General features: G+C 41.0%; 1 protein-coding gene across 5 annotated transcripts in view; it reads right to left on the bottom strand.

The window, feature by feature from the left end:
* Positions 1–22,742, bottom strand: part of garnl3 (GTPase activating Rap/RanGAP domain like 3) — a 69,372-nt gene extending 46,630 nt beyond the window's left edge. For 2 of the 5 annotated variants that reach the window (XM_051412181.1, XM_051412185.1), the window contains exons 1-2: positions 22,193–22,742; positions 1,328–1,397 (exon numbers count right to left, since the gene is read on the bottom strand). In XM_051412181.1, the coding sequence (XP_051268141.1) occupies positions 1,328–1,397; positions 22,193–22,290 (168 nt within the window). In that variant the 5' untranslated portion in view covers positions 22,291–22,742. Of the gene's footprint in view, positions 1–1,327; positions 1,398–6,790; positions 7,111–22,192 lie in introns of those variants that run through there. The other 3 variants (XM_051412180.1, XM_051412183.1, XM_051412182.1) reach the window with 2 other exon arrangements.
* Positions 22,743–27,694: the final 4,952 nt, after the last annotated feature.

Below are 27,694 nucleotides of genomic sequence, written 5' to 3'. Positions count from 1 at the left end.
CATCTTTGTGCCAAGCTAAGCTAATTGCTTGCTTCATGTTTACTATAAAGACATGAATGTGGTATTTAACTCTCGGCAAGAAAGTGAATACAAAGCTCCCAAAACGGTCGACAGTTTCTTTAAATTTAAGGTCTACTTAATAGCCTCTTAATGCACAGGTGCTTTATGATCTGTTGTTGTTTTACAAAACTAATTAATGGTTGTTTTCTGACCTGTCACTGCCTTGCTCAAGGTTTATATTGGTAAAGGGGAGGTGACTGTTATATTTTTGCTATAAGAAAAGATTGTGGTCATATTGAAAAGAAAACAATGTTGGTTGGAAGCAGGTAATGAACAGTAGCAAGTCCAAGTTGTATACTTTGCTGGCCCATCCATGAACCCCAGCCTCCTCCAAACAAGATTTTGTTGTGTTAACATCACGCTACATCCACCTTTGTTCCTGATGGAACACCGTCGTAAATCATATGGCAGGTAGAGTCTTATTAATAAATCAGTAGATAGATACTAATCTACCAATACATATTATATATATATATATATATATATATATATATATAAAATACATATATATAAAATGAGAGGACACCATTGGCCAGATCGTTGTCTTACTCTGATGGGTGGCGGTCACGCTTTGAATATTTAGGCTATCAGTGACCTCATCCTGGCTCACCACAGCGTTTGGATATTCCACACACCCCCACACACAGCAGCATTATGCGTAGTGTCAGTCTGCTAGGGCTGATAGGCAGCATGTGGTTTCTCCTCAACACTAATCAGTCACACACGTGGCGGGCAGCACTCATAGACAAACCCACAATATGTCTCTGGTAGGAAGCACGATTCAGTGCGAAACCCTAGGACTTCCTGTCCCTCTGGGCTATCGGGATGTACAGACTCAGCTCACAGTGGAGGGACATACACTCGCACACACACATTCCCCCAAAGCAACAATGACTCAACAGCTTAGTAATCAACCACAAAGACACACACTGCGCTGCAGCTTTACACCAGCAGCGTCAAAACAAAACAAATGAACTTTGGAAGCTGAGCAGGCAGCAGAGAGTCCTGCATCACTGGGAGCGGAGCACCCATTGTGATCAACGCTGGCAAAGCACATTGCTGGACCACACCCAGTACGTCATGACTCATCAGTCCCCCTCTGTTGTCCATCCATGCCAACAGAAAAGAGGGGGAGGCAGTAACAGAGAGAGAGTCAGAAAGGGAGGGGAGATCATGAGGAGAAGAATCAACGAGGAGGATGAGGAGAAAGAGGATGAGGAGACAAAGAGAGCAACAAACACGTGAGTGCATTGTGAATGGGACTCACCAGCTCGACTGAACCATAGTGTTTCCTGCTGAAGTCTCCACGCCTGCAGCCCAAGTCCTCCGAGGCAGAGCTGCAACACAAATGCATGGTCAGACACATGGCTTGTCTGTTCTCCATCACACAACACATACGTACATAAACCGTGACATCACTCATACACAAGTGGCAGTTGCAGCATCTGCTTTTCTCCAGTCTTTTTTTTTTTTTTTAAACGCAGTTATCTGACTTTGTCTTCTTCATGCTCAGTTTGTTCACCCTATGTTCTTTCTTTCTCTCTTCCCTTCCCTTTTTCTTTCTTTCCCTTCCTCCTGTCTGGAGTCTTTGTTGCTGTGGCGGGGCTGCCGGTGGCATGGTGACTGGCCGGGAGCGGCAGCCAACCCAGTTTAGATTGAGACACGGGTCCTGATTGAATTAAGCCAGAGTGATAGATGGAGACTGGCTGGGAGAGCTGACTGCTGGTCAAATAGTCAAATGCACACAGAGTAGATACAATCGCTAATACATAGAAAGACACACACACACACACACACACACACACACACACACACACACACACACACTGATACAACTATGAATAAGTAATTGCTATCAGTTACAAACATCTTTAACTGTTCTGTCAAAATGAAGAATAGCTGGATTTTTAAAATGTATTTGATTATGCAGAAGTTCATGCGGCCCTAAAAGCCACTCTGAGTCATACAGTATCATATAAGGAACACAGATATTATAAGTTATTTGTCTTGATAAAAATGACAACGATTTCCTCACTGCATCAGGCCGAAAAATAGTCCAACACAGTACAGACTAAAAAAAACCAAACATATAAAGTATTGTGGTACAGTGAGCTTTAGATTAGATTAGGTTTTCTTACTTTCGGCCAGAACCAGTTTAGCCATTTCCTGTTTCCAGTCTTATGTTAAACAAAGCTAACACGCAACTGACTGCAGATTAGAATTGTTCGTCTTTTACCAAATGTTAGCATGCTAAAACACTAAAGCTTCAGCAATTATTGTAGTTAAGAACATAGCAAGACACAGCCTACACTGAGAGACACACATTAAATAGGCTACTGGGGACACAAGGCTAATATTTTAACACGCTTATGTCAGAACAAAGTTTGTCCTAAAAATATGCAAACATGAAATAATATTGTATGTAGCACTATACACAAAAACGTAAGGGTGGGGAAAGGGCCAGCCACTGGTGATGTACACAGAATTCATTTTGCTTTCTCCTTGAAATGCATTCACCCCTATCCGAAAATATTATTAAGTTTTTTCTATTAATTATACAACCAAAGCTCAACCCAGACTTCACTCCACTGCCTAAAACTTAATGGCTTCAGGCCAAATATGGCAGCGAATGGTAAACCCCATGTGTGTGTGCGTGGTTGGAGGTACTTTGTGTACCTTGTGTTTGCATGTATCTGTATGATTGCCTGAGTGGTGATAAGACCTGCCAGCTTTTTGCTTCTTCTGTCTCTCTGGACCACATCCCCCACTCCTCTTATATCTCCCCCTAACTCTTCCCTCTCTGGTCAGGTTTCCCTCCCTCTCTCTCTCTCTGCAGAGAAGATGAAGGCGTGGGGCTGTTAATACATAATGTACACTCTAGCTTAAAGGACGCATTTTAAAGTGCGCCTGTACTACAGGATGTATCCATTACTATTTCCTTACCCAACTCTCTCCCTACGTGCTCGCTTCCTTTACAAACTGCCGATTGGGGTGGGGTTTGTTGGAGCACCATTACAACATGTACTCCATCACAGTTTTTACCTTTATTGGATCTCACTTTTTCATCTTAGCACCCAGATTTTCTATCTTTCCTACCCTTCACCTTTCCTCTGAGAGAGGGTCATGGAAAGGATTGTACGTTGGTGGGGAATGATTAATTGATACCACCCCACCCACCTCTCTAATGAAAATCCCTCCATCTTCTCATGCTCATCTGTAAAGGTTTGTTAGTCTGGGCATCTTGTGATGTATAAAAGGTACATATGAACATGTTAGGACTGAACAGAAAGACAATAATTGCAGATGAATAAGTAAAAAAAAAAACTGTTGATATACCATCAACAACTCTCTAGTGGTTGTGGTTCAAGAGAGGTTTTTTTTTCCAAACCTTGGTTAATTGGTTTGGCTTTTTGGCTTTAGTAAATACATGCATCAAAACAGTCTCTTGCTGCATTTCGTGCACACAAAGATATTTTTGTCAAAGAAGACAGTACTTGGCTGTATAATGCCCTAAGGAAAAGCATTGTTGCCAGATTGAGAGTGCTTCCTTATGTACTTGGGAAAATGTTCATTGTCCAATTTTAGCTTTTTTCGCTTTTAAAATGAGATATTTTAACACATGTAGGAGGTGTAGCCTGTGGCGAACTAAGAGCCGTTTGTACACAAGGTGGTTTCTGTCAGACCAAAAAGCTGTGCTGACACCTATTAAGGAGGTGGAACAAGCCAGGAGAGTAAAGCGCCTGGAGTCTGATGAGGAACATGTACCTGACAACAGAACCCTGGGTGACCAATGCAGTGAAGATGACGTCTTCAGATTTTAAGTGCAGTCAGTACGAGCAATCAAAGAAACGAAACGAGATTCTGTACAGTGAGAGCTTGTTCGCTCTGGTAGGAATTCTCGTTCTAGTCACTAAGGGTTTAAACTTGTCCCAATCATGTTTTGACTTCTTTAATTGAGTAAGCGCCTGAGATAGATCCAAGATTATAATTTCAATGAATATGAAATGGTTTATTTTAGAGCACTGATATCATAGGGTTTGATTTGATTTTTTTCAGCCATGTTAGCTGTGGGGCATCTATGGGATGCAGATCGTCAGTCAGTCAGTTAGTCGGTCCACCGCCTTAGTCCAGGCCATGGACACCCATAAGGGGGGAAAAAAGAGGGAAGCTATCTGGGGCCCAGGTGCTACGAGGTCAGCTATAATCCTGTTACATACTGTAGGAGAGAAATGAGTTAAGCAGATTTGGGAAGGTCTCAGTCACTGGACCTTTTCAGCCCTGGTCTAGACTGAACTATCTCAACAACTATTTGATAGGTTGCCAAAAAATGTTGTACAAAAATGAATGTTCCCTATGTGATAAATTGAACTTTGGTGATCCCTTAGCCATCTAGTTCCATCCCCAGGTCAGAATTTGAAAGTGTATAACAATTAATATTTGAGCTAGTTTATAACTAAATACCTGCAAAACCAGTGACATTCCTATCAGCTTTGTGTTACTGTGTTTTTGTGCTAAATGCTAAAAGGATAGGAAAATAGGAGAGTGGACATTGTAAACCTTAAACCTGCTCAGCATGTTGTGAACATGTTAGCATCATGGCATTAGCATTTAGGTAAAAGCTGTTTGAAAATACAGCCTCACAAAGCTGGTAGCATGGCTGCAGACTCTTCTGTGATAATAAACCATACTCACAGGTTGCACAACATGTATTTGAGATATAACACAGGTGAAACAATTATCCTGCATTCAAAGCTACCCAATGTTTGGACATCATAACTTGAACTCTGCACCACAAACGTCCACTTTCCAGCAGCATAGTGGCTGTTAGCCAAAGAAAAATGAATTTGAAAGCTTGGACCAAAGAGAAATAGCTCTGAAACAGAGAGAGGTAAAATGGATATTCATTACTCAACTGCTGCCCTCAGTAATGGAGTACAGGAAAGGTTACAAATTGTGGTTTCTGTCACAAGACAATGGACAGTGGCCACTGAAAGGCTCCATACACTACAATGAAATGTGAGGTATAAATCACACTGCTGCCCATCACACTAAACCTCCTAGTGCTGCTCCTTTTATCGCTTCTGTTAAATACTGTATGACTCTTTAAACTCTTAAATCAACTCAATAAAGTCACTTTTTTGAGATTGTGTTAGAAAGAAAAGCCAAATACACCAGAAGACCTTGATGTTAACAGGCATTGAAGCAAAGCCAAACAGAAGACTGTAGGGAGTGACAATAAAAAAGCATAAAAAGGCCCATCAGCTGGTACAAAATTAAAAACAAACGTATCAAACATGCATACAACCACATCTGGAAGATAAGACAATCTAAATAAAATATCTGTTGACTGTTTTCTGCACCAGTTCCTAGGAATCACTGCAGAGATGTGAGGTTAAAATGTTCAGTGATTAGAACTGTTTCCCCTTACATGTGTAACAACAGGTTCAATTTAGGAAATCATTTTGGGATTTAAATCATTTTTTATCCAATTTTCATCTAAAGCATGCACCAAGGCTTGATGTTAATCAATTTGTCATAACAAATTTACACAGATGTTGCTTGGTGCTTCAAGCCTCTAGATTATTGCCAATAAAATAAATCATTTTGCTACAGTGATGTATAAAAAGTAGAAATAGAAAGCCAAAGAAAGCTGTGATCATCGTGAGGATGAGCTGGACGAAGATGCTGATCATTCTTAAACAGACCAGGTAGGGAAAAAAAGGTCAGTTCACATCATAACAAGCCATAACAGCAATATGACAAGTCATTAGAGCATTTCATGAAAATGCCATTTCATTTCGTCTTTAGCTCTTCTATCCTCCCTCTCTGCACAATTGGTGCAGCAGAGAAAGAAGCCTCTCTGCTATTGGTAGCACTGTGCCATAAGAGCTGTATGGTCACTATATGATCTCTCTCTCCATCTCTCCCTGTATCTCTCCCTCTCTCTGTTCAAGTGTCACTGCAGCCCCAGTCTCTTGCTACCACTGCAAGAGCTGCAGTGGCGGCACTTTCAGATCCATCTAAGCGGCTGGAAAACACCAACTACTGAGTAACCTTGGACTACATCAGAACTCAACTGCTCACTTTAAGCCAGATGCCTGCCTTCAGTGTATACAGCCAAAGCTGCACGCACCTCCACTCTACCTTGAACTGAAAAGCATTCCATGAATAATTCATCATTTTCCATGTACATACTGAAATATCTCATCTCCGGGAAAAAAGGGGGGGCAGCTCAACTAAGCAACAGAATATTCAGTTTACAATTTCTAAAACTGGCGACAACATAAACTAAGGCTGGCTGTGGTCTAATTAAAAGCTGTTGTGGCTGAAAGAGTCTGTTGAGGAGCGTCAATACTTCCCAGACTGGAGACTTGTGGATTCAGTGGCGCTCAGTTGGCCAGCCATCTCAGAGTAAACAGAAAAAAAGATCAATAAATCATGCACTTGATGCATAACTAGACAAGTATCAAAACTCGACTCAGATAGTCAATTACTGTAAACATTATTAGCCGATCCAGGAGCGTAACACGGCACTTTACGCACAGACAAATGGTTTGTACACCGGAGCAGGTGTCTCCAGCTTTGCCTAATTTGCTCGGGGCTGCATAAAAATATTTCCAGTGGTGCAGGGATATGACAGAGCGACGACAGCATTCAACAGATGAGAGGTGGCATGCATAAACACAGCTAAGAGTAGGATTTAGTTTCTTTTTTTTTTTTTTTTTTTTACCGCTGATTGAAAGTCAACAGTTTGTTGGACGCTGGATCCACACTGTTCATGTCCCCATGCGATGTCAGTCCAGCGGACAAGGCGACAACAGCAAACCGGCGTCTTTTTCTCCCTCTCTCTATCTCTCTCTCTCTCTCTGTCTGTTGCTCCTGTCGCTAAGAGCGCAGGAACATCACTCCGGCGCAAACTCCGACAACAGCTGATCAAAACCCGGCTGGTGGTCCGACTCTTTTTCGGCTCTTCTCTCTCTGCGCGCAACTGGTCACAGCGTGATGATGAAGCGGAACGGCTCTGCCATAGGAGCTGTGTGTTTACTGTGTGATCTCTCTCTCTCTCTCTCTCGTCTCTTTCTCCCTCCCTCTCCCTCTCTCTCTCTCTCTCTCTCTCTCCCTCTCTCACTCACTCACTCACATCAATGGTGCATTTCAATCCACCACAATCTTTAGCTGGAGGCTCTGCAGAGCAAAAGGCACCATTCAGAGCAGATTATTCTTATCGGTGTTTTTTTATTTCTCTCTCTCTCTCCTTCTTTGAGTTGCTGTTACATCACCGCCAATTACGCGAGGCTTCTTCCACAGTTACTGTACCATCCTGGAGCGCAAAGTGATGTCAGGATGCAGGCCTGAGGCTGAGGTTTGAATCACATCATCCGGTGTGAACACATGGGAGAAAATGTGGAGGAAATATAAAAGTGCATACGTTTTTCTGCTCGCAGTGTGATTCCTGCTCAGTTTGGAGCAGAGAAAGGCAGAAAATGTAGTCTGTGACCAGCTTTGCATCCTGTAGGCTAATATCTAACTATTTATAGTAAACCAGCTTTTTAGTTTGAAGTATTAATAGTTAGCGGATCATTTACTAATGCTGTATACAACAGTTATAAGCCACTATAACAAGAGTAACCTTGTTGGTAACACTAATAAATCAAATAAGATAACACATCTGAAGCTATAAATGTTAGTTAGTCATTAATACAGGTTTTAACTAATCACGTCTGCAGCTGTACATGTTATAAGCTGTTAATAATAATAATTTAAAAATATATATATTTGTAACAGTCCAACTGGTCAAAGGAATTTTCACAATCTGGCAACCCAAACCTTTGTCTTATTAATGGCTAGTAACTAATCTATAAAGAATTAGTTAATTATTTGATAAGCATACAACTTATAAATGCCTGAAGGATGAATTATTAGACAGTACCACTTTCTAACATTTCTTTTCTAGGACAAACTGATCCTTCTCTGGTCTCTCAGATTCTCTCCAATCAATCGCTCTTATGTGCTCTCTGGGGTCTACCATTGACAGTATGGGTCTATCCATAATCCCACTCAATAGCAAGTCTAGGCAACGATGAGGTCATTCATTCATTCATGCAACCTCCCTCTTCTCTTAGTTTTTATCTCTCACTCTCTTGTCTCCCTTTTTTACCTCTTCAAGATGCACTTCTCTGCCATCGATTGACTAAATCTCATCTTATTTAACACTTTCGTGCAGGGGACGAACACACACACAGGTCTGAGACTCTGAGACTGGCATTTGTTAGACTGCTGCCACATTTATTAGAGGAACTGAGTTGATGACAGGCCACAACAGACATCCACATCCATCAATATAATGGCAGATGCTTAACTAATCACTTATGAATGTATATGTTGGAAGGAATTGCAGTAACTAGGTTTAAGTGTCTCCATTACGTTATTATATAGATTATATAATAATCAATAAGATGATATTTCCACTGTAAAAATGCTCTACTTATCTTGGTCACAATTCTTAAAACAAAAACTACAACAAATAAATATAAGGGTCTGTATCATAATTGTTGTTTAAGTTATGTGTTTATGTTAAAAAATACTATTGACCAATATATTGTTATACACCAAATGTTACAAGGGTTGTGAATGAACAAAGATTATTTGTGTTTGTTATCCTACACAGTGACGTTACTTAACGTTACCAAACTTAATAACAAATTTGGATTAGACTTATTTGTGGTTAGGGAGGAGCAGTGCTGTGTAATAACTACTGTCAACATCAATCACATGTAGAGTATATCGGCATCCAATGTATTTGAACCATGATTTACAGTTGGTAACACCCAAACAGAAGAAAAGTCATTCTCTGAAGAATGTCATCAGTTCAAAATAAGCAATTTTCATAAAATCAAGAAAAGTCTTTGGGGTTTTGGGGGCAGAAGAAACCAGTTGTAAACCTTCTGAGTTGATATGACAAACTTGTTAGCAAACCGCTAATTTACACATGCAGCAGTTATGGAGCTGCATTATCAGTCGTTTGGAGTTGTGTTTATAGGCCCCTGTCGATTGTAAGTCAAAAATTGACTCTCTCTTAGTTCAGTTTTTGGTCTCTGCCACATCATGAGGGAAATATCTGGCTGTTTAGCGGCTAAATGCTCCACTGTGTTCAGGAAGTTGCAAACTGTGTCTGTTTGGTACCGAGAATGTGGTGTGTGGTGGGTTTTTCTGGAGTTTTTTTCACTGAAAACAACTATCTGCAATGCCCAAACACCATGCTATGATTAAAAACTGTAAAGTTGCAGCCAAACAGTTGAACAATGAGCTGAAACCTGGTATAAAGCTCAGTGAAGCCAAGTGGAGCTGCAGATTCAGGTGATAATTTTCTGTCATTCTGTGTGTTTCTGTGTTCAGACCTGGTTGATTGGGTGATATCAGTGCTTACCGTGGTATGGTGTCGTTTAAAACAGCTATAAACAATATTTGTATGATTACTATTGACCCACTTATTAAAACTACCTAAGTTTGTTTGGTTGAATTGTAAAAACATACACAAGTTGCTCTTACATTGTAGTTCTCACAAGTTGCTGCTCGACGAGTGTTTGTTGTTGTATTATATATCTCTATGATGACATAATGCAAAGTGTGTTTTGTTTAAGCTGTTTAAAAGGCCCCCGAGGCCTCCAGGACCCCAAACAGACCATTAACCTTAAGGTCTTGAACACTCAAGGGTAATGCTTCAGGCTCACATGTCAGTATGTGGAATAAAACGATGGAGCACACAAGGAAAGAAAATACTGAACCCGTGAGTGGGAGGACACGGAGGAATGTGGCAGAAACACGTGAAAACAGACTTAATTTTTGATTATCAGACACACACAGAAGAGCAGGTGAAATGTGAGCTTAGGTTAAATCTGATACCTTCACAATAGCTCAGCCCCAGCCTGTGTCTCCAGCTCAGTCTACACATACACACACAACATGAAAGAGTGCAGGAATGCACGGCTCAGGCTACATGGCACTCAGCTGCTCATCAATTTTTAATCAGTAGAAACCCCCCTCTGTGGCACACCACACCACAGGAAAACACCTAAAGCTACCAACACACATGGCATTTGCTCTTGCTTTCTCCCCCTCTCTCTCTCTCTCTCTCTCTCTGAATGTGACTACCTTTAAAAATAGCTCATGTTGAAATGCAGCTGAAATCCGCAACAACCTAAAAAACGGCACAGCTGAAAATAATGCCTTTGTTTTCTCGCATCAGGATCAAGTTACCAAAAATCAACCTGAGAAACCTGAACACCCCCTCCAACTCTAATTAGAGCCCCGAGGCCGAACACTAACATACACACACATACAGTGACGTTCATACATGTTGCATAAATATCATCACACACCCTCCCATTGTCACACTTTGACATGCACTGCTCACATGGCCTTTGCATGAGGGCTTCTGGTTTTTTAACGGTCGCTTGTGAAGCCAGTCTGTAACAAGGGAAGTCATAAGGGGAAGACTTCCTGTTCAAAGATCAGCCTGTTAACGTGGCCTAGGAACTACCATCCTGAATGCATAACAATGAGAGAAATAACTAGTATAATATGACAGCAGTCTGCTCCAGGTGATGAATATATATCCACTGAGTCCTCACAATGGAAAACAAGACATAAATAATCCACACAAATTTAAGTCATGGTGTCTCCCTTCATCTCAACGGTTCCTAGATAAACTATTAATTATCTCATGAATAGGGCTGCAACAAACACATTTTTTCATTATTTATTACTTGTTTGGTCAGCAAATACTGAAATTTTCCAGACCCTAAGGTGACATCTTAAAATTGCTTTTTTTGTTATTCAGCTAACACTCCAAAGATGTCTGACATTTGTTATCATAGAAGAAATACACATTTGAGAAAGGACAAATGGACAAATCTTTTCAGTTATAGCTGCATCTGATAATTATTTTGATTATGGATTCATTTGTCAATTTAAAAGGACCAGTGTGTAGGATTTAGTGGCATCTAGTTGTGAAGTTGCAGATTGCAGCTAACTGAACACAACTCGCGTCAGTATTAGAAGACCTGGGAATGAGAACGGTTTGTCCATCCTGGGCTACTGCAGAAACATGGTGGTGGACTCTCAAAAACACTAAAATTTCTATGTTCAGGTGATTATACACAAATGAAAACATAACTATGAATATTTTATAAAATTTCTGTCAACAGATCCTCCTAAATCTTACACAAACAAATAAATAAATAATTCCCTTAAGGCAAGATAAAGATACAGTTACAGGAAAGACACAGTTGTCATGACCAGACTGAGACTTGGACACTTGGACAAAAATGAAAGTAGACTGTGGAGGATGCAGAAAGGGAAAAAGTGAGAAAGGCTGTACAGTGTTATTACAGGAAATACAGTAAAAGTAAAGCCTTATCTTAACAATGCCACAGAGAGTCGTTATAACATTTTTTCATTTCCCAGTTTTTGGCAGGTAAGAAGGAGACTGTTACCAAAGCACTCGTATGTGAACAGTGTAGGTCTCAAATTCTTCCAAAAATCAGTGTAGCAAAATGTTTTAAAGAGGAATGAAATGCTTTTAACACATTTATTAGGCTTTAAGGATACACACAGTGTGTTTTGGTGAGAAAACCTAAAGGGCTCACACACCCTAAAAAAGCAACTTTCAATTATGCTGAATAACTAGTGAGCATTGTCGATTAGATCTATTGAGGGCCTCGGCATTATTTAGGAAGTGAAACATAAACTAAAACTCTCCATCTTCAACTCTTGCAACTCTGCACATGCAAGGGTATGTGTGTGTGTGTGTGTGTGTGTGTGTGTGTGGGACCCAGCAGTGATGGACTATCCCAGGCTTTGCATTCCCCAGACAAATACAACTTCAAAGATCGGGATATAAACGTAGGTGTAAGCATTATAGAGCGTGGGTTCAAGCAATGTGCCCATGCCAGTAAGGGTTGTGGAGCACAGGTACACAAAATGTGAGTGTGTATGCACAAGCACCAGCATGTTTGCTTCAGTATCTGAAGCCCATGAAGCTGCATGATGCGGATCAGGAGCTCTTGACTCAATAGTGTGCTAATCCCTCGCAGCTACGCCGCCTTCTCTCTGGACAGCTGCCACTCCGGCCCTTTAGTCTCACCGAGTAAGCCATGTCTGACCAAGGCACCTTTCCCACGCGTAGGATAAACAAGGCCTCTGTTACTGTGTGAGTGTGTGAGAGAGATAGTGTGTGTTTGTGTGAGTGAGAGAGTGAGAGAGAGAGAGAGAGAGAGAGAGAGAGAGTGTGTACAATGTGATTAGAAGTGCAGTTACTGAAACTGAATCACACTAGAGCCAGTAGTTTACATAAATAGACCAGAGGTGTATTAAAATACATATAACAACAATATTAATGCAAAGTGTGTGACATACTACTACAATAATCTACACAGTAGTTTTGTTTTTCTTTATCTATCACACAAACTCCAGATACAATATGCAAATCAATTGATTTGCCATGATGTCACTCTTCTTTGGTGGAGGTTGTCCCTGTGTAATAGGTAAATTGGAGGAGGAAGCAGAAATTATATCATTTGGTTATAGTATGATTCAACCATTGTATTGCACTTGCACAACACAGTGCAACAGTAGAAGCAGCAAAATGGTAAGTTCAGGGTTGGACTGTGGAGTTTTTGGCAGTGGTGGAAAGTACATTTACTTAAAGGACCAGTGTGTAGGATTTAATGGTTTCTAGCAGTGAAGCTGTAGATTGGAATCATTTGAATTGAAACTACAGTGGCTGCGAAACTTGCCAAAAACAAGAAAGGCTCTATACATACCCAGTGTTTGGTTTGTCCGTTCTGGGCTACTGTAGAAACATGGCGGCTCAAAAGCGGCTTCTGTGGTGATTATACACTAATGAAAACGTACCTGTCAATATTATATTCCATTTCTGCCAGTAGATCCTCCTAAATAATACATACTGGACTTTTATGGTACGAGTATATATTACTCCAGTGCATTTATGACTTACTTTTCACATTGTTCTTTCCAGACTTTATATATAATAGGCTTATAAAATACAATGCATTGGTTCCCAGTTTTTATGGCTTGTGACCTTTTCAAATGTGAGCTGTTCCTCCTCTTGAAACTTCTCAGATGAGTTTCATAAATAAGGCCCAAAGAGATAAACTCATCCAATTTTTCCACAAAAAAGAAGAAAGGAAAAAGTTTTTTTTAAAAAGGGGACTTCAAATTGATGTAACAGAACTGTGTTTTTTATTCCTTTCCAATCTGTGTCATTGATCACATCATCATGTGACTGTTTGGAGGGGCCCGACCTCTGGATTGGGAGACAATGGGCCAAACTAACTGCACATAAAGTAGCCCATCTTTCTGCATATGTTACTTTAGGTACATTTTGCTGTTAACACTTCTGTGCCTGTATTTAAGTAGGAATTTTAAATGCGGGACTTTTACTTGCAGTGGATTAGAACTCCAACTATGAGTCAATAAATCAGTCGATATAAAATTAATTGGCAACTATTATTAATTTTTGTTATTTTTCAAACAGAAATGCCAAAGGATTTGGTACTTTTCCTTGTCATATATAAAAGTAAACTAAATATATTTGGGTTTTGGACTATTGGTATAAAAAGCAACTTAAATAAAACTTGTGTTAATGTTTAGACTTTTTATCAACAAAAGGATGAATCAATTAACCAGGGAAATCAAGAAAATGACCATCAAATTAATGAATAATGAATATAACCATTTTTTACCTTGCTGTGTTTCAGCAAACAATCTGAGTACTTCTTCAACCAATGATCGCTGCTGAAAATGAGAAACTGATTAAGATTTAGGGGGTTTAAACCTCTGGATGCTGCCATTTTGACAGTTAATGATTACATATTCTCTCATTTACACACATAACCACATGCAAACACACACACACACATACACATGAATGCAGATGATTTGGATTCAGACGTTGGCCTCTTTGTTTCTAGTGCGTCCTAAATGCCAGCAGGTCACCATGTGGCCTCTGCGAAATGTCACTGTGTCAGGCTGCAGCGATTGATGATGGCACTCTCATTAAACGTGATCAGGTGAATTAACCTTTTGTCTGTAACGATCAGACCGGCTCTGGACACCACTCTGCCCTTGGCCCTTTGGCTACATGTGTTGTGTGTGTGTATATGTGTGTGTGTGCTTTTGTACATTTATTTTGGACACTGACAATGCACTTTACTGCTGAATTCAAATATAGATAAAGGGATGCATTAGTACTTGTGGGCAATACCAGTAATTTACATTGTTACGGAACAAAGAAACACAGTGACCTTGTTGTCTGAACATAATCCTCAGTGGAAGCTACTTGAGGCCAGCTGTTGTACACATACATGTCACTGCTTCTTAAAGCACGTACTCCTCCCAGTGGAAAAATATGACCAATGTATTTTACCAGGCTTGTCATTTCTATACTGTTTCAACTGCTTACAAACCACTCACATTTTGAATTCATCAGTTTGATTTTCTCAGAGTTGTTCCACATCAGAAGCTGAAATAAACGATGAAGCTTCAAAGTGTGAATCCTTTTTTAAAAGGACATTTTTACACTCACTGGCCTTCCACCATAATGGTAACATCAATGTTTTCACAGGGAGAGTCTGCCCTCTTGTGGTTATTACATTTATCACAATTAAACGAGAAAGAAGCCAAAATAATCTATTGTTTATGATCTGAGAGTTGATATGAATAATATATAATTATCTATAATTTCATCATATATAGGTAACAAAAATAACATTAACCCTCTACTGCATGAAGTTTTCTTTAGGGAAAAAATATATGACTCTATTTTCTGGATCTGCTGTCTTCTGATGATCTATCAATTCAAGAATATCACCCCCACCTGTTGCCCCTGGATTTGCATTAGGGCAACAATGTATCAGAAGTGTATAAAAGCACCAAGAAAAATGACGAAAATGATGAAATGATTTATAACAAGCAACATCCAATTCACTTCATGAGAAACAGTGTTCAAACATTTGACTGGTATGCATTTGAAATGGTGGGATAGAACATACATGAGGACATTTGTTCCTTTAGTTCCCTTCATTTAGTAATTTCTCAAGAATATTTGTCTTTATTTTGTGGTAGAAATTGTTGCACGCTAATACGCTAAACGAAGACCATTGTAACTGTCATTATGAGCCTGTTTTTCAATAAGTTATCTATATGGCTGTGTTCAGTTCCTTATTTGATTCACCAGAAACATGTCATGAGATATTACATTTTGTAAAACTTAAAATGTCTAATAAATGGGAAGGTGAGGCTCTTATTTGTGGTGCCTCAGGGAAACAAAGTGCAGTAGAGTGTTATGTAACGCCTGTCACTCGCTAATGGAAGATGTGTTTATCTGTGCATGTGGACACATTTATGCACCTGTGTCTCCTACATCCCATTTTTTAGTCATTCAAAGACATCCTTATTTCAGAATGGATCAGAAGAAATAGCTACATGTAATAGAATCCATACTATTAGAGGCCTACAATTGGGGAAAACTCCCTTTAAGTCGTTTTTGTAAAGAATGTCCACGCTTCAACAACTTGATTTAAGCCACATCTTTACAAGCCCTGCTGAAAATATACCCTTCAGAGATGTTTCTACACATACTTTAAGATTGCACTTCCATCTCTGTCATTCTTTTACCCTCTCTTTCTGTTGCTTACTCTCTAACCAAGAAGAAGTTTTGGCGGGCCTCCCTTAAAACCGCAGGGTAAAAATGTACAACAGTAACCCTTCACAGGCTCCATTTCCTCCTCTGTCTCTCCTGGATCGCTCTTTAAGGGTTATGACGGGGGCAGCGGTCTGGTGTGAAGCGACTCACAGTGTACACACAGACTGTGCCCGTACTGTGCAGACTTTCTTTGATCTTTCACACTTTCATACTCCCCTCGGTTCTCTGGAACTTCAGCACACACTCACTTTCACTTTGCGTCATGCTTGACAGGGGCTCTGGTAAAAAAAGGAAGTTTATACAACTTTGAGAAAAAGGAAAACTCTCCTTAGAATACGACTCTTGTATGCAAGTGGCTTGTGGTTTGTGCTCGAGCTGGCCGCATCTCAACCGATACCCTACTTTAAGTACAACTCGCTCTTTGTTGGGCTTATTCCAGCCAACTATAATGGGAAATGTTTTTCCAGCCTCCAAGATTTCCCGGAGCAGTGCACAGTGCATTTTAATGTGTAGGTATGTGTCTTAAAGCCCTAAATGGAAGCAGATGTTCCAGTCGAAGAGTTAAAGTTTACATAGGGCTGTAATTAACCAAGGGATTTTTCTTTCTTTTTTTTTTTTGGTATTTTTTTTCTTCTAGTAATTTGAATCTATTTTTCTGTCTAAATGAGCCTGGTGCGCTGCATTGTGCGCATGGCTGAACTGTGCTGGGTTGTGCTGAGCTATGCAGCCCCATATGGGAGTGATTACCGTCCAGTGTTTATCAGACCTCACTGAGGGACTGACTGTACGGCTGAGCAGAGCAGAACCAGCCTTGCAAACTATTTCAGTTTCCCAACTACAACCTTCTATGGAAATCAGACAAGTGATACAGTAATGCACCACGTAATGCATGCGATCACAATTCCTGGGAGCAACATCTTTTTAGAGCTGAGAGTCGATTAATCTGCAACTGGTCGGATAATTGATTTAAAAATACAGCATCAATTGTTTTAGCAAATGACAGGGATTTATCAACAATGTATGTTGTTATTTAAAGTGTAGGACTTGTTGAAATAACTGGTAATTATAATAATCATCAGTTGCAGCTCTTTATCTTTCAGACATCAAATTAAAATTGTCTACATTGGCTTCTTCATTCTTCCGTCTAATGCAAACACATACAATGACTAGAGTAAAAATCTGTGTGTGTGTGTGTGTGTGTGTGTGTGTGTGTGTGTGTGTGTGTGTGTGTGTGTGTGTGTGTGTGTGTGTGTGGGAGGTGAATAATGTTCACAGTATGCTAAGCAGGGGAGTGCCTTAAGTCAGCATAAATGTCAGTTAGCCCATCAATTCAGCTCCCCGCTGGGGGCTTTATGACAGACTGTAACGCAGAGGGAGACCCCAACAGCCCATCCTATCACATGGACTTTCACTGCGTCTTTAGAGAGCCACATTGATATGGTCCAGTCCATGTTCGGTCTGTTAGTGCATTCTTAGATCTAAAAACATAGAAAACATGTCTGACATTCAAAACATATGTTTTTCATTTACATACCGCTTTGAAGCCTACTGTAAAAGCTTCACCAGGAAACCACAAGAGGACAAACCCTAATACATATTTCCTTCTCATTTTTTCTCTTTAAAGGCACATATGCTCGAAACTCCACTCACACGTTCTTTTACAAAGCACGTGAACGCAACACAATGTATCTCAGCTACATCTGGTTCCAGTCTTGTGCCAGTCTGACAAGCAGCAAGCTACGGCAAAAACCCCTGGCAACAGAAGTCTCACAACATTGTGGGTTAGGTAGAGGGAGTGGCTAATAGAGACACTGATAGCGTTGCAAAGCGAATGCACTCAAATAACCCCTGAAGTGAGAAGTTCAGGGAGAAAGGAGGATAAGAGGGGCAAGTGAGTGAAAGAGTCAATCAGAGTTTTGGAGGCGCAGCCCGCCAAGGATCCATTTTTGCATCGCTAATGTAGCCATAGTTGCAGGGTGAAGTTATCGCCGCTTTAATGAGAAGCTTTTTGTTCAGGAGCCACGCATGGACTGTAAAAGCAGGGAGGGGCCCGGATTGATTAATGAACGGCACACATTTTAAAGCCTACTAGTCCACGCCATCAAACCTGCCTGTGAACAGGCATTACAACATTAAACCATAGTAACAAGTTCTAATCACACATTGCCCTGTGTTAGCCCGATGATAAATGAGCTTCTCTTCCCTCACGGTCCAGTAATGTACTCAAACTGCTCCCTGCCAGTGCATGCCTTTCCTTAAATGAACTACAAATGTTCTGTTAGGGATTGACAAGTGAGCGCAGAGATTCCACACACTGAGGTTAGTTTCCACCGCATCAGAATTTGCTGATGTTGCCACTGAATTCATAGAAAGCACGCTGCTGACCTTTTCTGATTCCTGATGCTGGCTTCATCAGAGAAAATGTTCCTCCAGTGGTCAGTGTTTGTACATTTGCTGGTTCGTAGTATGTTTTACTGCCTAGTAGCAAATGCCCGTTCACAAAATATCCCTTTGTCTCTCTGGCACTGTGTCTTAGAGTTATGTTCGTTCTGCCAGTTCGTGGTCAGAGCTGAGCCAGTAATTTCTTGGCTCCTTCATCAAGTGTCACCATGTAGCTTAATCTCATTCACACACAACTAGCCAGGGTTGACTGGAAGTGGTTTTTAGACAGAGTTCAGTGACAGGCAGAGTTCATAGTCTTTAGAGGCTTGTTATGAAAACGAATGGAAAAAGACACTAAATAGGTTAGGATTTGTTGCTCCTGGAGGACGTCCAGACTCTCCTTTCAAGCTTAAGACTCAAGGGCAAAGAACTTGCCCAAAGTTGTGTGTGCTTGCTTATGCACCGGCATGATAAACTCAAATTTCTTGAAGAGTACTCCACTGATTTAGCAGACTCATGGTGGTTTTTTTTAATGATCAAAATCACTGAAGCATAAGCACAGATATTGTTTTTTATTTCACAAATTCTTTTTCCCAGTCAAAACATGGCGCCTACATTACCCACAATACAACAAGACGGCCATCAGTTCAGTTAGAGATTCGGGTGTTTTATGCATGCTGCTAATGTAGCCACAAGGTTGCTAGGCTCAAGCAGAGATGAGGAATTGGCTACAGAGGTCTGATAAGTTCACTTCTGTCAAATTCCAAACCCCCAGATTCTTATCATTTTCAAACTTGAAAACGCAGACTCAGGTGACATCATTTGAGGCCATTTAATCAGACGAACGCGAAACGTGGACACACGCAAAACTGTTTACATATATACTGCAGATACACTGATACACATACATGAGCTACAAATGATGAGCAAGCGATCAACCACCGGCAACCAGCATAGCAGAGGAAAATGACTAAACAATTGGTTCTAGTATATTCAACTTTTCTGCATTCACCTGCAACTCTGCAGCAGCTACCTGCTGTCAGTGAGAATATGTGCCAACTGGCAGTCCGCTGACTTTGTTAGATAAGGCTTAGTCACTGTGAAAGCAGTGTCCAAAACACAGTCAGAAATAATAGTGAGATGTGATGTGTTTATGCCAAAGTAGATTACCGTCAGGAGATTATCGCAGATCACAATCATTTTACACTATTAACTTCTTGCTTAAATAATCATGGATTTGGATTAGATTTACATAATCTTAGATTTCTCTTACACCAGTAGAGTACTCAAGTACTGAGTAGCTATTCCACTAAAGAGTGATTTCCCCACTAAACTTCTCAAATGGTTTTAAATCCTTGAAGCCAATATTTTGGCTTTTTGGGGCATTTTTCTGCTGAACGAGCACTTTTAGTTTTGATACTTTTAACTACATTGCTGACAACACGTCTGTGCTTTTAATTAAATTGAATTTTGAATGGAGAACTTTGACTTGTAATGGAGTATTATTACATTATTGTATTGGTACTTAGTAAAGGATCTGGGTACTTCTTCCACCACTGTCCCACACTGAGACTGTGTCTGTAGCCTGGAGGAGAAAACGAGGGCAGATCAATTTCTAGATAAAACTACCTCATGACATACTTCCACAGGCAAACATATGGAAACACTTCAGCCATTGTGTGTGTGTGTGTGTGTGTGTGTGTGTGTGTGTGTGTGTGTGTGTGTGTGTGTGTGTGTGTGTGTGTGTTGTGTGTTTGCATGTTATGCATGTGGAAGCAGGTTTCTAACAAACTGTGTGTGTCCTTATGAAGCTGTCCACATGTGTTGGGTCTGTTTGGTCATGCATCTCTGCAGTACAATGAATTATACACAGAATTCAGCAGCAGCCTTTCACTTGAGTGTCTTTCAAATCCCCCCAGTATAGCGGAGAATCTATTTCCCCATGCTGTAGCACTTCAGGCCCAGCTCTGATTGATTGTCTGTTAAACTGCAAGTGTCTGAGAGACAGTCTGCCAGGAAGCCTACAGTGTGACTCTGGGTCCACAGCAAACAGACAGGGAACAAGCTCCTTCACTACACAGGATAAATCAAGCTAATTAGAAGGGATGTGTAATTTGAAAGTAAGTGCTTGGCACAAAGCTGGCCAAATCGCACCCCCGCATGCACCCTGAATACAGTACATGCCTCTATTTGGAAAAGTGGGACCTGGCCGCTTGGATGGAGACTCCAAACACACAAGTCTCACCATCACACACTCATACTGAGACAAAGTTATCAGCTATAAGAGCAATGAAGCGAGATTCATGAGTAAATTTGCACTCCTGCACACCTCCGCAGATTGTCTGAAATAGCAGGAAATTACAGTGGAGGTGGGAGGAGGCGAGGTGATGTGACCACGAGAACAATAATCTACAGACAATGTAATCAAGATAATGAAAAAGTAGAGCTGCGTCGATCGGTTAATTAATTGTTGATGGAAGGAAAATTAATTGGCAACTATTTTTTATAATCAATTAATTGTTGTCTCAAGCAAAAAAAAAAAACATGTTGATGGTTTAAAGTTATAATGTGAGGAATTCCTGTCTTTCATTGGAGTAAATTGAATATTTTTGGGGTCTGGACAAAAGGTCATATGATAACAAAGACATTTGTTGATGTCACCTTGTGCTTGAGGACATTGGATTGTACATTTTCCACTTTTCACACTAAGAATCACCCAGTCAAAATTCACCCAGTTTATGTCAATACAGTATAGCACCAATACTGGGTTACCTTTGCCCAATAGGTTATTATGGCCCAGTAATAGACACAGCAGGCTCAAGTTTAACCATAACCTGTGACAGTTTTATAGATCAAAAAATTAATTGTTGATAATAAAAAGAAAAACACCTCTTCGCTTATGCTCTTATGCTCTAACACACAAGTTCTTGACAAACAATATCCAGTTAGAAAGTCTTGTGTACAGTGCGCGATTATGCAAAGAGGAAGGAACTGGTGTGACACAAGTAAAAGTGAGAGGCTTTAAATAAATATCAGCTATTCACTGGTCCAAACCCCAGTTCACAAGCTCCTGGTGGATGGCTGAGAGCATGGACCACACAGGGAGCCGGGCAGGTTAGGACATCCAAACAGCTCGGTGGCGCACAGTCGGTGTCATCCTGCCGGAACTTCCCACAGAGGGCACATATCTCACAAAGCTCCAGGAGATTCGCCAAAATCCAGCTGTACCCCGCTGAGAAGTCATATCAGCTGCACATTATGTGGTCTATCTGTCACCATGACCGCCTGCCTTCATGTGTCTGTCGCCTCAGGGTGTGTGTGAACTCACAGGTGTCCAGCTGTGACTCGGTGGCATAGGACTACAGCAGGTGATTTGAATCATCTTCTGTAGTGGAGGGCGGCGGGGGGGGGGTTATTTATTTATTTTTTGGTAGAATTAAAACCTGCATATTCTCTGAGCCCTCTATGGCGCATGATTGGACAGCACTGGGACACTGTGGTTGCTGGACTGCCCAATCAACCCCTGATTTTGACAATAAAATGACGATTGACGGCGTCCTGCCACTAAGCACATTTGTCAACGTTGCAGAGTCAGGTGCAGACGAAATGTATCCGTGCGTAACGCTCCCCCCCCCAACCAACACAGTCCGAAAGGAAATTTGAACGCACGGTGTTTGGATCAAAAAATGATGAGATGAACAAATGGCATCAAAATGTGATTTCAGCCAGAGAGGGTCATTTTGGAGGCGAATACATGTCTACACTCTTCTTTAGATACATAATATATTCTGGGGGATCCCTCCGCTCCTTCCATCGGTGCGCGCACACACACACACACACACACACACAGCAGATCCTGGCTAAATCACCAATGCACAAGGTAAAAAGGCTCACATTAGAAACTAACTGTGTGGCCCTATGTACAGTGCTACTTCTATGTAAGACAATGCAGTTTCTGTGGGATAGTCTAACCGCTTTGCTCGCCCTGTTGTCCCAGACCCAAAAAAAAGAGAGAGGACCTACCTGGTAATCTCGAAGCTGCAACCTTTCCGGAGGAGCAAGGCTCTCTTCCGCATGATGCCTTTGTCTCTGCCGAGGTACACATTTTTATCTGAATTCATGGGTGCTGGACGAGCAGGTAGACTCGGGGAAACAGCAGCGCTTTCTTTCCAAGGAAAAAAAAAAAGTCAAAAAATCGAGCTGGGACTGCGAGAGGCGGAAGGAGAAAGAGAAACAGGCTTTCCGAAAAAGGAGAGGAGGAAAAAAAAAATCCTTTGACGCTCGGTCCACCTCAGAGGAGCAAAGCAAAGTGATCTTGCAGACTTTTTCCACCCTCAGACTACACAAAAGACGGTGTGTTGAAGCTTTCATTGGTGCATGGTGTCGTGGTTGGTGGTATCTCCATGCGGGCTTATTGGAGCAGACTGAAGCGGGGCTGCTGCAGCTGTGAACCTGAGCGGACTGTGCTGAGGAGTCTCCGCGGCTCCAGAGATCCTGTGATCCTGAACTGTGGAGCCCACAGCGCTCCCTCAGCTTCAGCCCGGCACTGAGTGGCTGCGAGGCAATGACTTCATGAAAGTGATGGAGAGAAAGAGAGAGAGAGAGAAGAGAGAGAGAGAGAGAGAGAGAGAGAGAGAGAGAGAGAGGCTGGTGGTAACACAATGTTTGTCCATCCATCCATCCATCCATCATCACATAGAATATGTAGCATATGGATTTAGTGACCTTTCACTTGCTTGGTAGTTGAATAACAGAAAGAGAATATATCAGCAGTGCTTTAATTTATTTATTTTTTTTTTTGGGGGGCAATTTAGTGCTTCTTACAGCATTTATTTTTTGCATTTCTTAGTTTCTTTGGGCACTGAGAACAGAAAGCAATGTTCAACTGACAACACAGATGCCAAATTACGAGCTTCTACCTATAAACCTCGGTTTAAATAAAGTACACTTTACTCATAGCAAGTACTACAAAATAGTATATTTAACATTTATTCCTTGGATATAAACAATATGTAAAACCTGAGAAAATATTTAAAACATGAAGCATTTAAAAAAAAATAGAAATTATGTCAGAAAATAAGCAAATGGAAGATTTTTTAATATGCACTCTTTGTAGAGCTACTCATTTGTGTTCTGATTTGATGCAGTACAACAGTTTTTTTTGGATGATGGATGTAGACAATGGTGTGAACAAGAGTAATTATTACAAGCAAAACCCATTTCAATGTCCATATGGACACCTGACAAATAGACTTGAATTGTGAACCTATCCTTTAAAGGAACAGTGTGTAGGATTTAGTGGCATCTGTGTAATTGTAGATTGCAGCACCCTCACCTTACCCCATTCCAAGCATATATATAATTTGATGACAGGGGATGACACCCAGCAAAGGGCCACAGGTTGGATTCAAACCCCATGGCCGCTGCACCAACGACTCTCTACCAGGTGAGCCATCAGGGCGTCCCGAGTGTGTTCTTTTTAACATACTATGATCCACAGACAGTGAGTCAGCTCAGTCAGGTTAAGTACAATTAATATTTCAACAAGATATCCCTACTTAAAGTGTCTACCAAAGGCAATGTTTACTCTGCTAAAACAACACTCAGCAGCAAGTGCACCCCGCTGTGGGTGCTATGGATTAGTTGATTAGTTCTAAAAATAAAATTGTGTGGGTTGGTTGTGCATCCTGCGCTTCATTGGGGTGGGACGTCAAGGGGTGATTCATAGGGCATGCAGAGAGAGAGACTGAAGTATGGGAAGTTCACATAAGGTCTAATAATCAGTCTGCACAGAGAAAATTATTGCCAAATTTCATTCCTGCTTGTCTCATATAACAACAGTTGCCTATCATATTTTTTGCAAAGGTGGTAATTTTTTACAGTGTTGAATATCTTGACAATATCAGCATGAAATAAAAGTATAAGGATGGATACTTGACTAACTATCGTAGCGCTGAGAAAGGCGGATGACATACCAGTCTAAAAAGTGTCCTTGAGTGAAGAGTTGAATCTTTTTGAGAAAATGTGAAACAATCATCACTATTCATCATTATTAACAGGAGTACTGCTTTATTTGTGAGACTATGAGGTGATGATGAATGTCAGTATCGTGTTAACAACTTGTTTCTGCTTCCACCAAAGTGCACAAAATCACTTATTGTAAGCTTTAAGGATTGCAGCTTTAAAGTTAACACCATCAGGCAACCTAGAGTGAATACAATGGAGCCACAAGCAGAAAACAATGTCTCAACATGTTTACTTCTTGTTCTACTTTTGTAATAAAACCACTGAATTGTCTGTGACACGCCAAAACAATGGCAGAGAAGTAGAGAAGAGTTATAAAGTCAGTGAACTCATTCTGTAAACTGTTACACACAAAAATAAAAAATGTGCTAACAATAGCAACCATTAGCCACCATAAGCTACTGGTCTTATGACCTAAAAATATTGTAGCAATACAACAGGGTGCAATCTCTTTCACTTTCACCCTCAGCGTACACCTGCTGCAATAATTTTTCAGACATCCGGGGTTATCACTCACGGAGCGTGGACAGAAAAAAAGATGGAGATCCGCAGTTGGATTCAATAATAACTGACGAGGAAAGGAAATATAACGGCAGATCATCTCCTTAGTTTCTACTTTGATCAGTAAATCCATGTGGTAGTTGTTTTCCGTAGGTTGTTGGCTGTATGTTTCACCCTTTCCATCCAGTAGAAGGGAAAGTAAGCTGATAACTCCCACATATGCACAAAGACACACGCTCACACACATACACTCACACTGTCTAGTATGTCAGCCCAGTGTTTAGATGAGGAATTCTCTTAACATGACTCACAGCTGCATTCAAAGAAAGACCCGGCCATGTTTGTGTGATTGGAGAGACTTCAGTTTTTGTTTTTGCTCAAACCTTCTGACTCACTGTGATTCAACAGAACTGCCTCTTACCACATCTCCCTGTGGTTAGAGATGCTTTAAATACCCGCCCTCTCTCTAACACTACTTAACAATCTCATTGTGTCGCAGGTATGTTAGCAACAGCATAGAGTGACATAAGTGACAAATACTTGTTGAGGCTTTATATTATGATTGTAGAGAGACGCAGCATTTACTGTAATTGAGACTTTCAGAGGCAACCTGCCTGCCATTATCATTATTTCGTTTAACATTAAAAATGACATGTTTTCCAAATTAATACCATATGTCTCAGTGTCAGATATCCTCCTGTGTGGCACGTGAGGCAGTGAGGTTATGCAATGTATGTGTAGGTTATGCAGTGTACGTGTAGCTCTTTCCCGTATTTGGAGGATGGAGGGCCTTCAAAGTCTGTGATCTCACTGCAGGACTGTAACAAAAATGATCAACAGAAAGTCAACAGATTTGTGTGGTTGGTGAGAAAACAGTCCATGTGTCAGTAATCATTATCATGAGTTCCATGTCCCTGCCTTGATGTGCCGTGTACTGAGCCAGTTTCGAGTAACACTTTACTTTTTAATCAGCTTGATCAACAACATAATGACTAGTTGCCATTCTGAACATGCATGTTGCCAGCCCCCCTGCTCTGATTATGGCTCAGTCTCTATCACCAGACTGACCAATGACCTCTAGATGTGCATTTTAAGGTCATTTCATCCAGACAGAAGCAGAGAGTAATTCTGTGTGCAGCCTCCATTAGTCAAGAAGGCAGTTAGGGCCAATGGTGGAAAAAGGACAGCACAAGAGGCAACACACACACACACACACACACACACACACACACACACACACACACACACACACATACATTTAAAAAGAAGGAACCCATGTGATCTGAGTGAGGCATTCGTGAGTGATGGAGAATAGAGGGGTTATTAATAAAATCTGGAATGAGGACGTAAGTGAAGGGCTTTATGTTGGGAAGCTGTAGCTGTGTGTGCACCAGTGCCTGGTGTGTGTGAATCCTCTTCATCTGACACCTTTGTTTACACTTTTGCAGTCTCACAATACCAGACAATCGAAGATCTTAGTTCCTACCAATTGTCTGGGGATTTCTAAATGCAAAGTAGTTGTTACGAATGGATGCTATAAACATATGCCCCTTACTTCAAGGACAAGCCTCACCCGAGACGCCACTCCATTCTCCTCTGTAGTGAAACAAACTGGAGATAAGGAATCATTTTTAATGCAGAAAGAACTTTCTAAAACATTGAAAATGGATGTCCAAAGCAACGTTATATAGTACGACAGTGTTTACAAGCGCACAACTTCCGCATGTCACTGCCCTAAAGACTTTGGATTGGTTCTGCAATGTTCTGCAGCTGGGAGAAAGTCCTCAGTGACTGTTGAGCGAAGCGTTTAGAGATTGGCTTGTGAGTCTAACACTTTGTTGCCCTACAGCAGTTAAAATGTATGAGCTGCTCACGATAGACAGGTAGACAGACCCACTTCGGAAGGGTGTTAACAGCACCTCATTTATTAAAATCAACAGCTAGAAAAATGTGAAAGTAACAAGTTTGGCATTTTGGTAATTGCGTTTCTTTGTTTTCTTATTTTATTTCTTCCAAGAGTTAAGTGAGGAAATCAATACCACTCTTATGTGTCATTAGTGAGCTGTTTGTAGGTGGATTTTTTGTTAAACTTCAGACAAAGTTATGCCAGCAGTTTCCCCCTCGTTCCAGTCTTTACGTGATGGAAAGCAAACACACTTATTCTGCAGGCTCAGACTATAGAGGGCACACACCATAAAGCAAATAGACAGAAACTTATTAAGCACTTATTAAATAATAGTTCACAACAACACCCCAGCCTGCTGTGTCTGTTGCTGCAGGATGCTTTGTAGTGCTGAATAGTTGTCTGTACATCCCATCTTGTCTGAACTATTTGGCTGAACAAAGGGGTTCTGTTGCACTGTCAGCATTCCGTAAAATAAGTTTGTGAAGTCAAAAGGAATAATTACAACCAAACCCCTTTAACCTGCAACTGATGGAGATAGTGTTTGAAATAGGGAGAGAAAAGTACATCCTGGCAACATGAATAAGACCCCCCTCTATGTCTCTTCACCTCCTGTCTCAGTCGCGTGTAAATAGACTGATTCATCGGTGTCTTGCTGACCTGAGCAATAAAGAAAGCGCAAGGAGGAGAGCGGGGCCACAAGATGCTGCCAAACCACAGCTGAGGTGAGTCTATCAGTGACACTGGGTCCGATGCCAGCAGACCATAGCAACCCAAATCTCAAATAAAGCGTGGTGACATTTAGCAAAATGATGCCAACATTGGCGCTTCTCTCTGGGTCATAGGGTTTTTTGGGTGGCGGTGTCAGCATCCTTTCATTTCCCGAGGCCCAGTGGCCAGCAGTGTACAGAGATGAGAAGCAAGCACCAAATGCTACTACAGAAACCACATTTCCAATAGTAATAATTTTGCTCTGAGTCATACTTAAATGCTTTCATCACTCTCTGAAACCTGAAGTGAAGGACATTATTGTGAATTATAGCAGTGGTTCCAAACCGTTTTGACTTGTGACCCCTTCAGTGGAAGCAATGAAGCAC

This window comes from Dicentrarchus labrax, unplaced genomic scaffold, assembly GCF_905237075.1.
Source record: "Dicentrarchus labrax unplaced genomic scaffold, dlabrax2021, whole genome shotgun sequence".
NCBI lineage: Eukaryota > Metazoa > Chordata > Actinopteri > Moronidae > Dicentrarchus > Dicentrarchus labrax.
The sequence above is the reverse complement of the archived record's forward strand: the minus strand, read 5'-3'. Positions and strand labels throughout refer to the sequence as shown.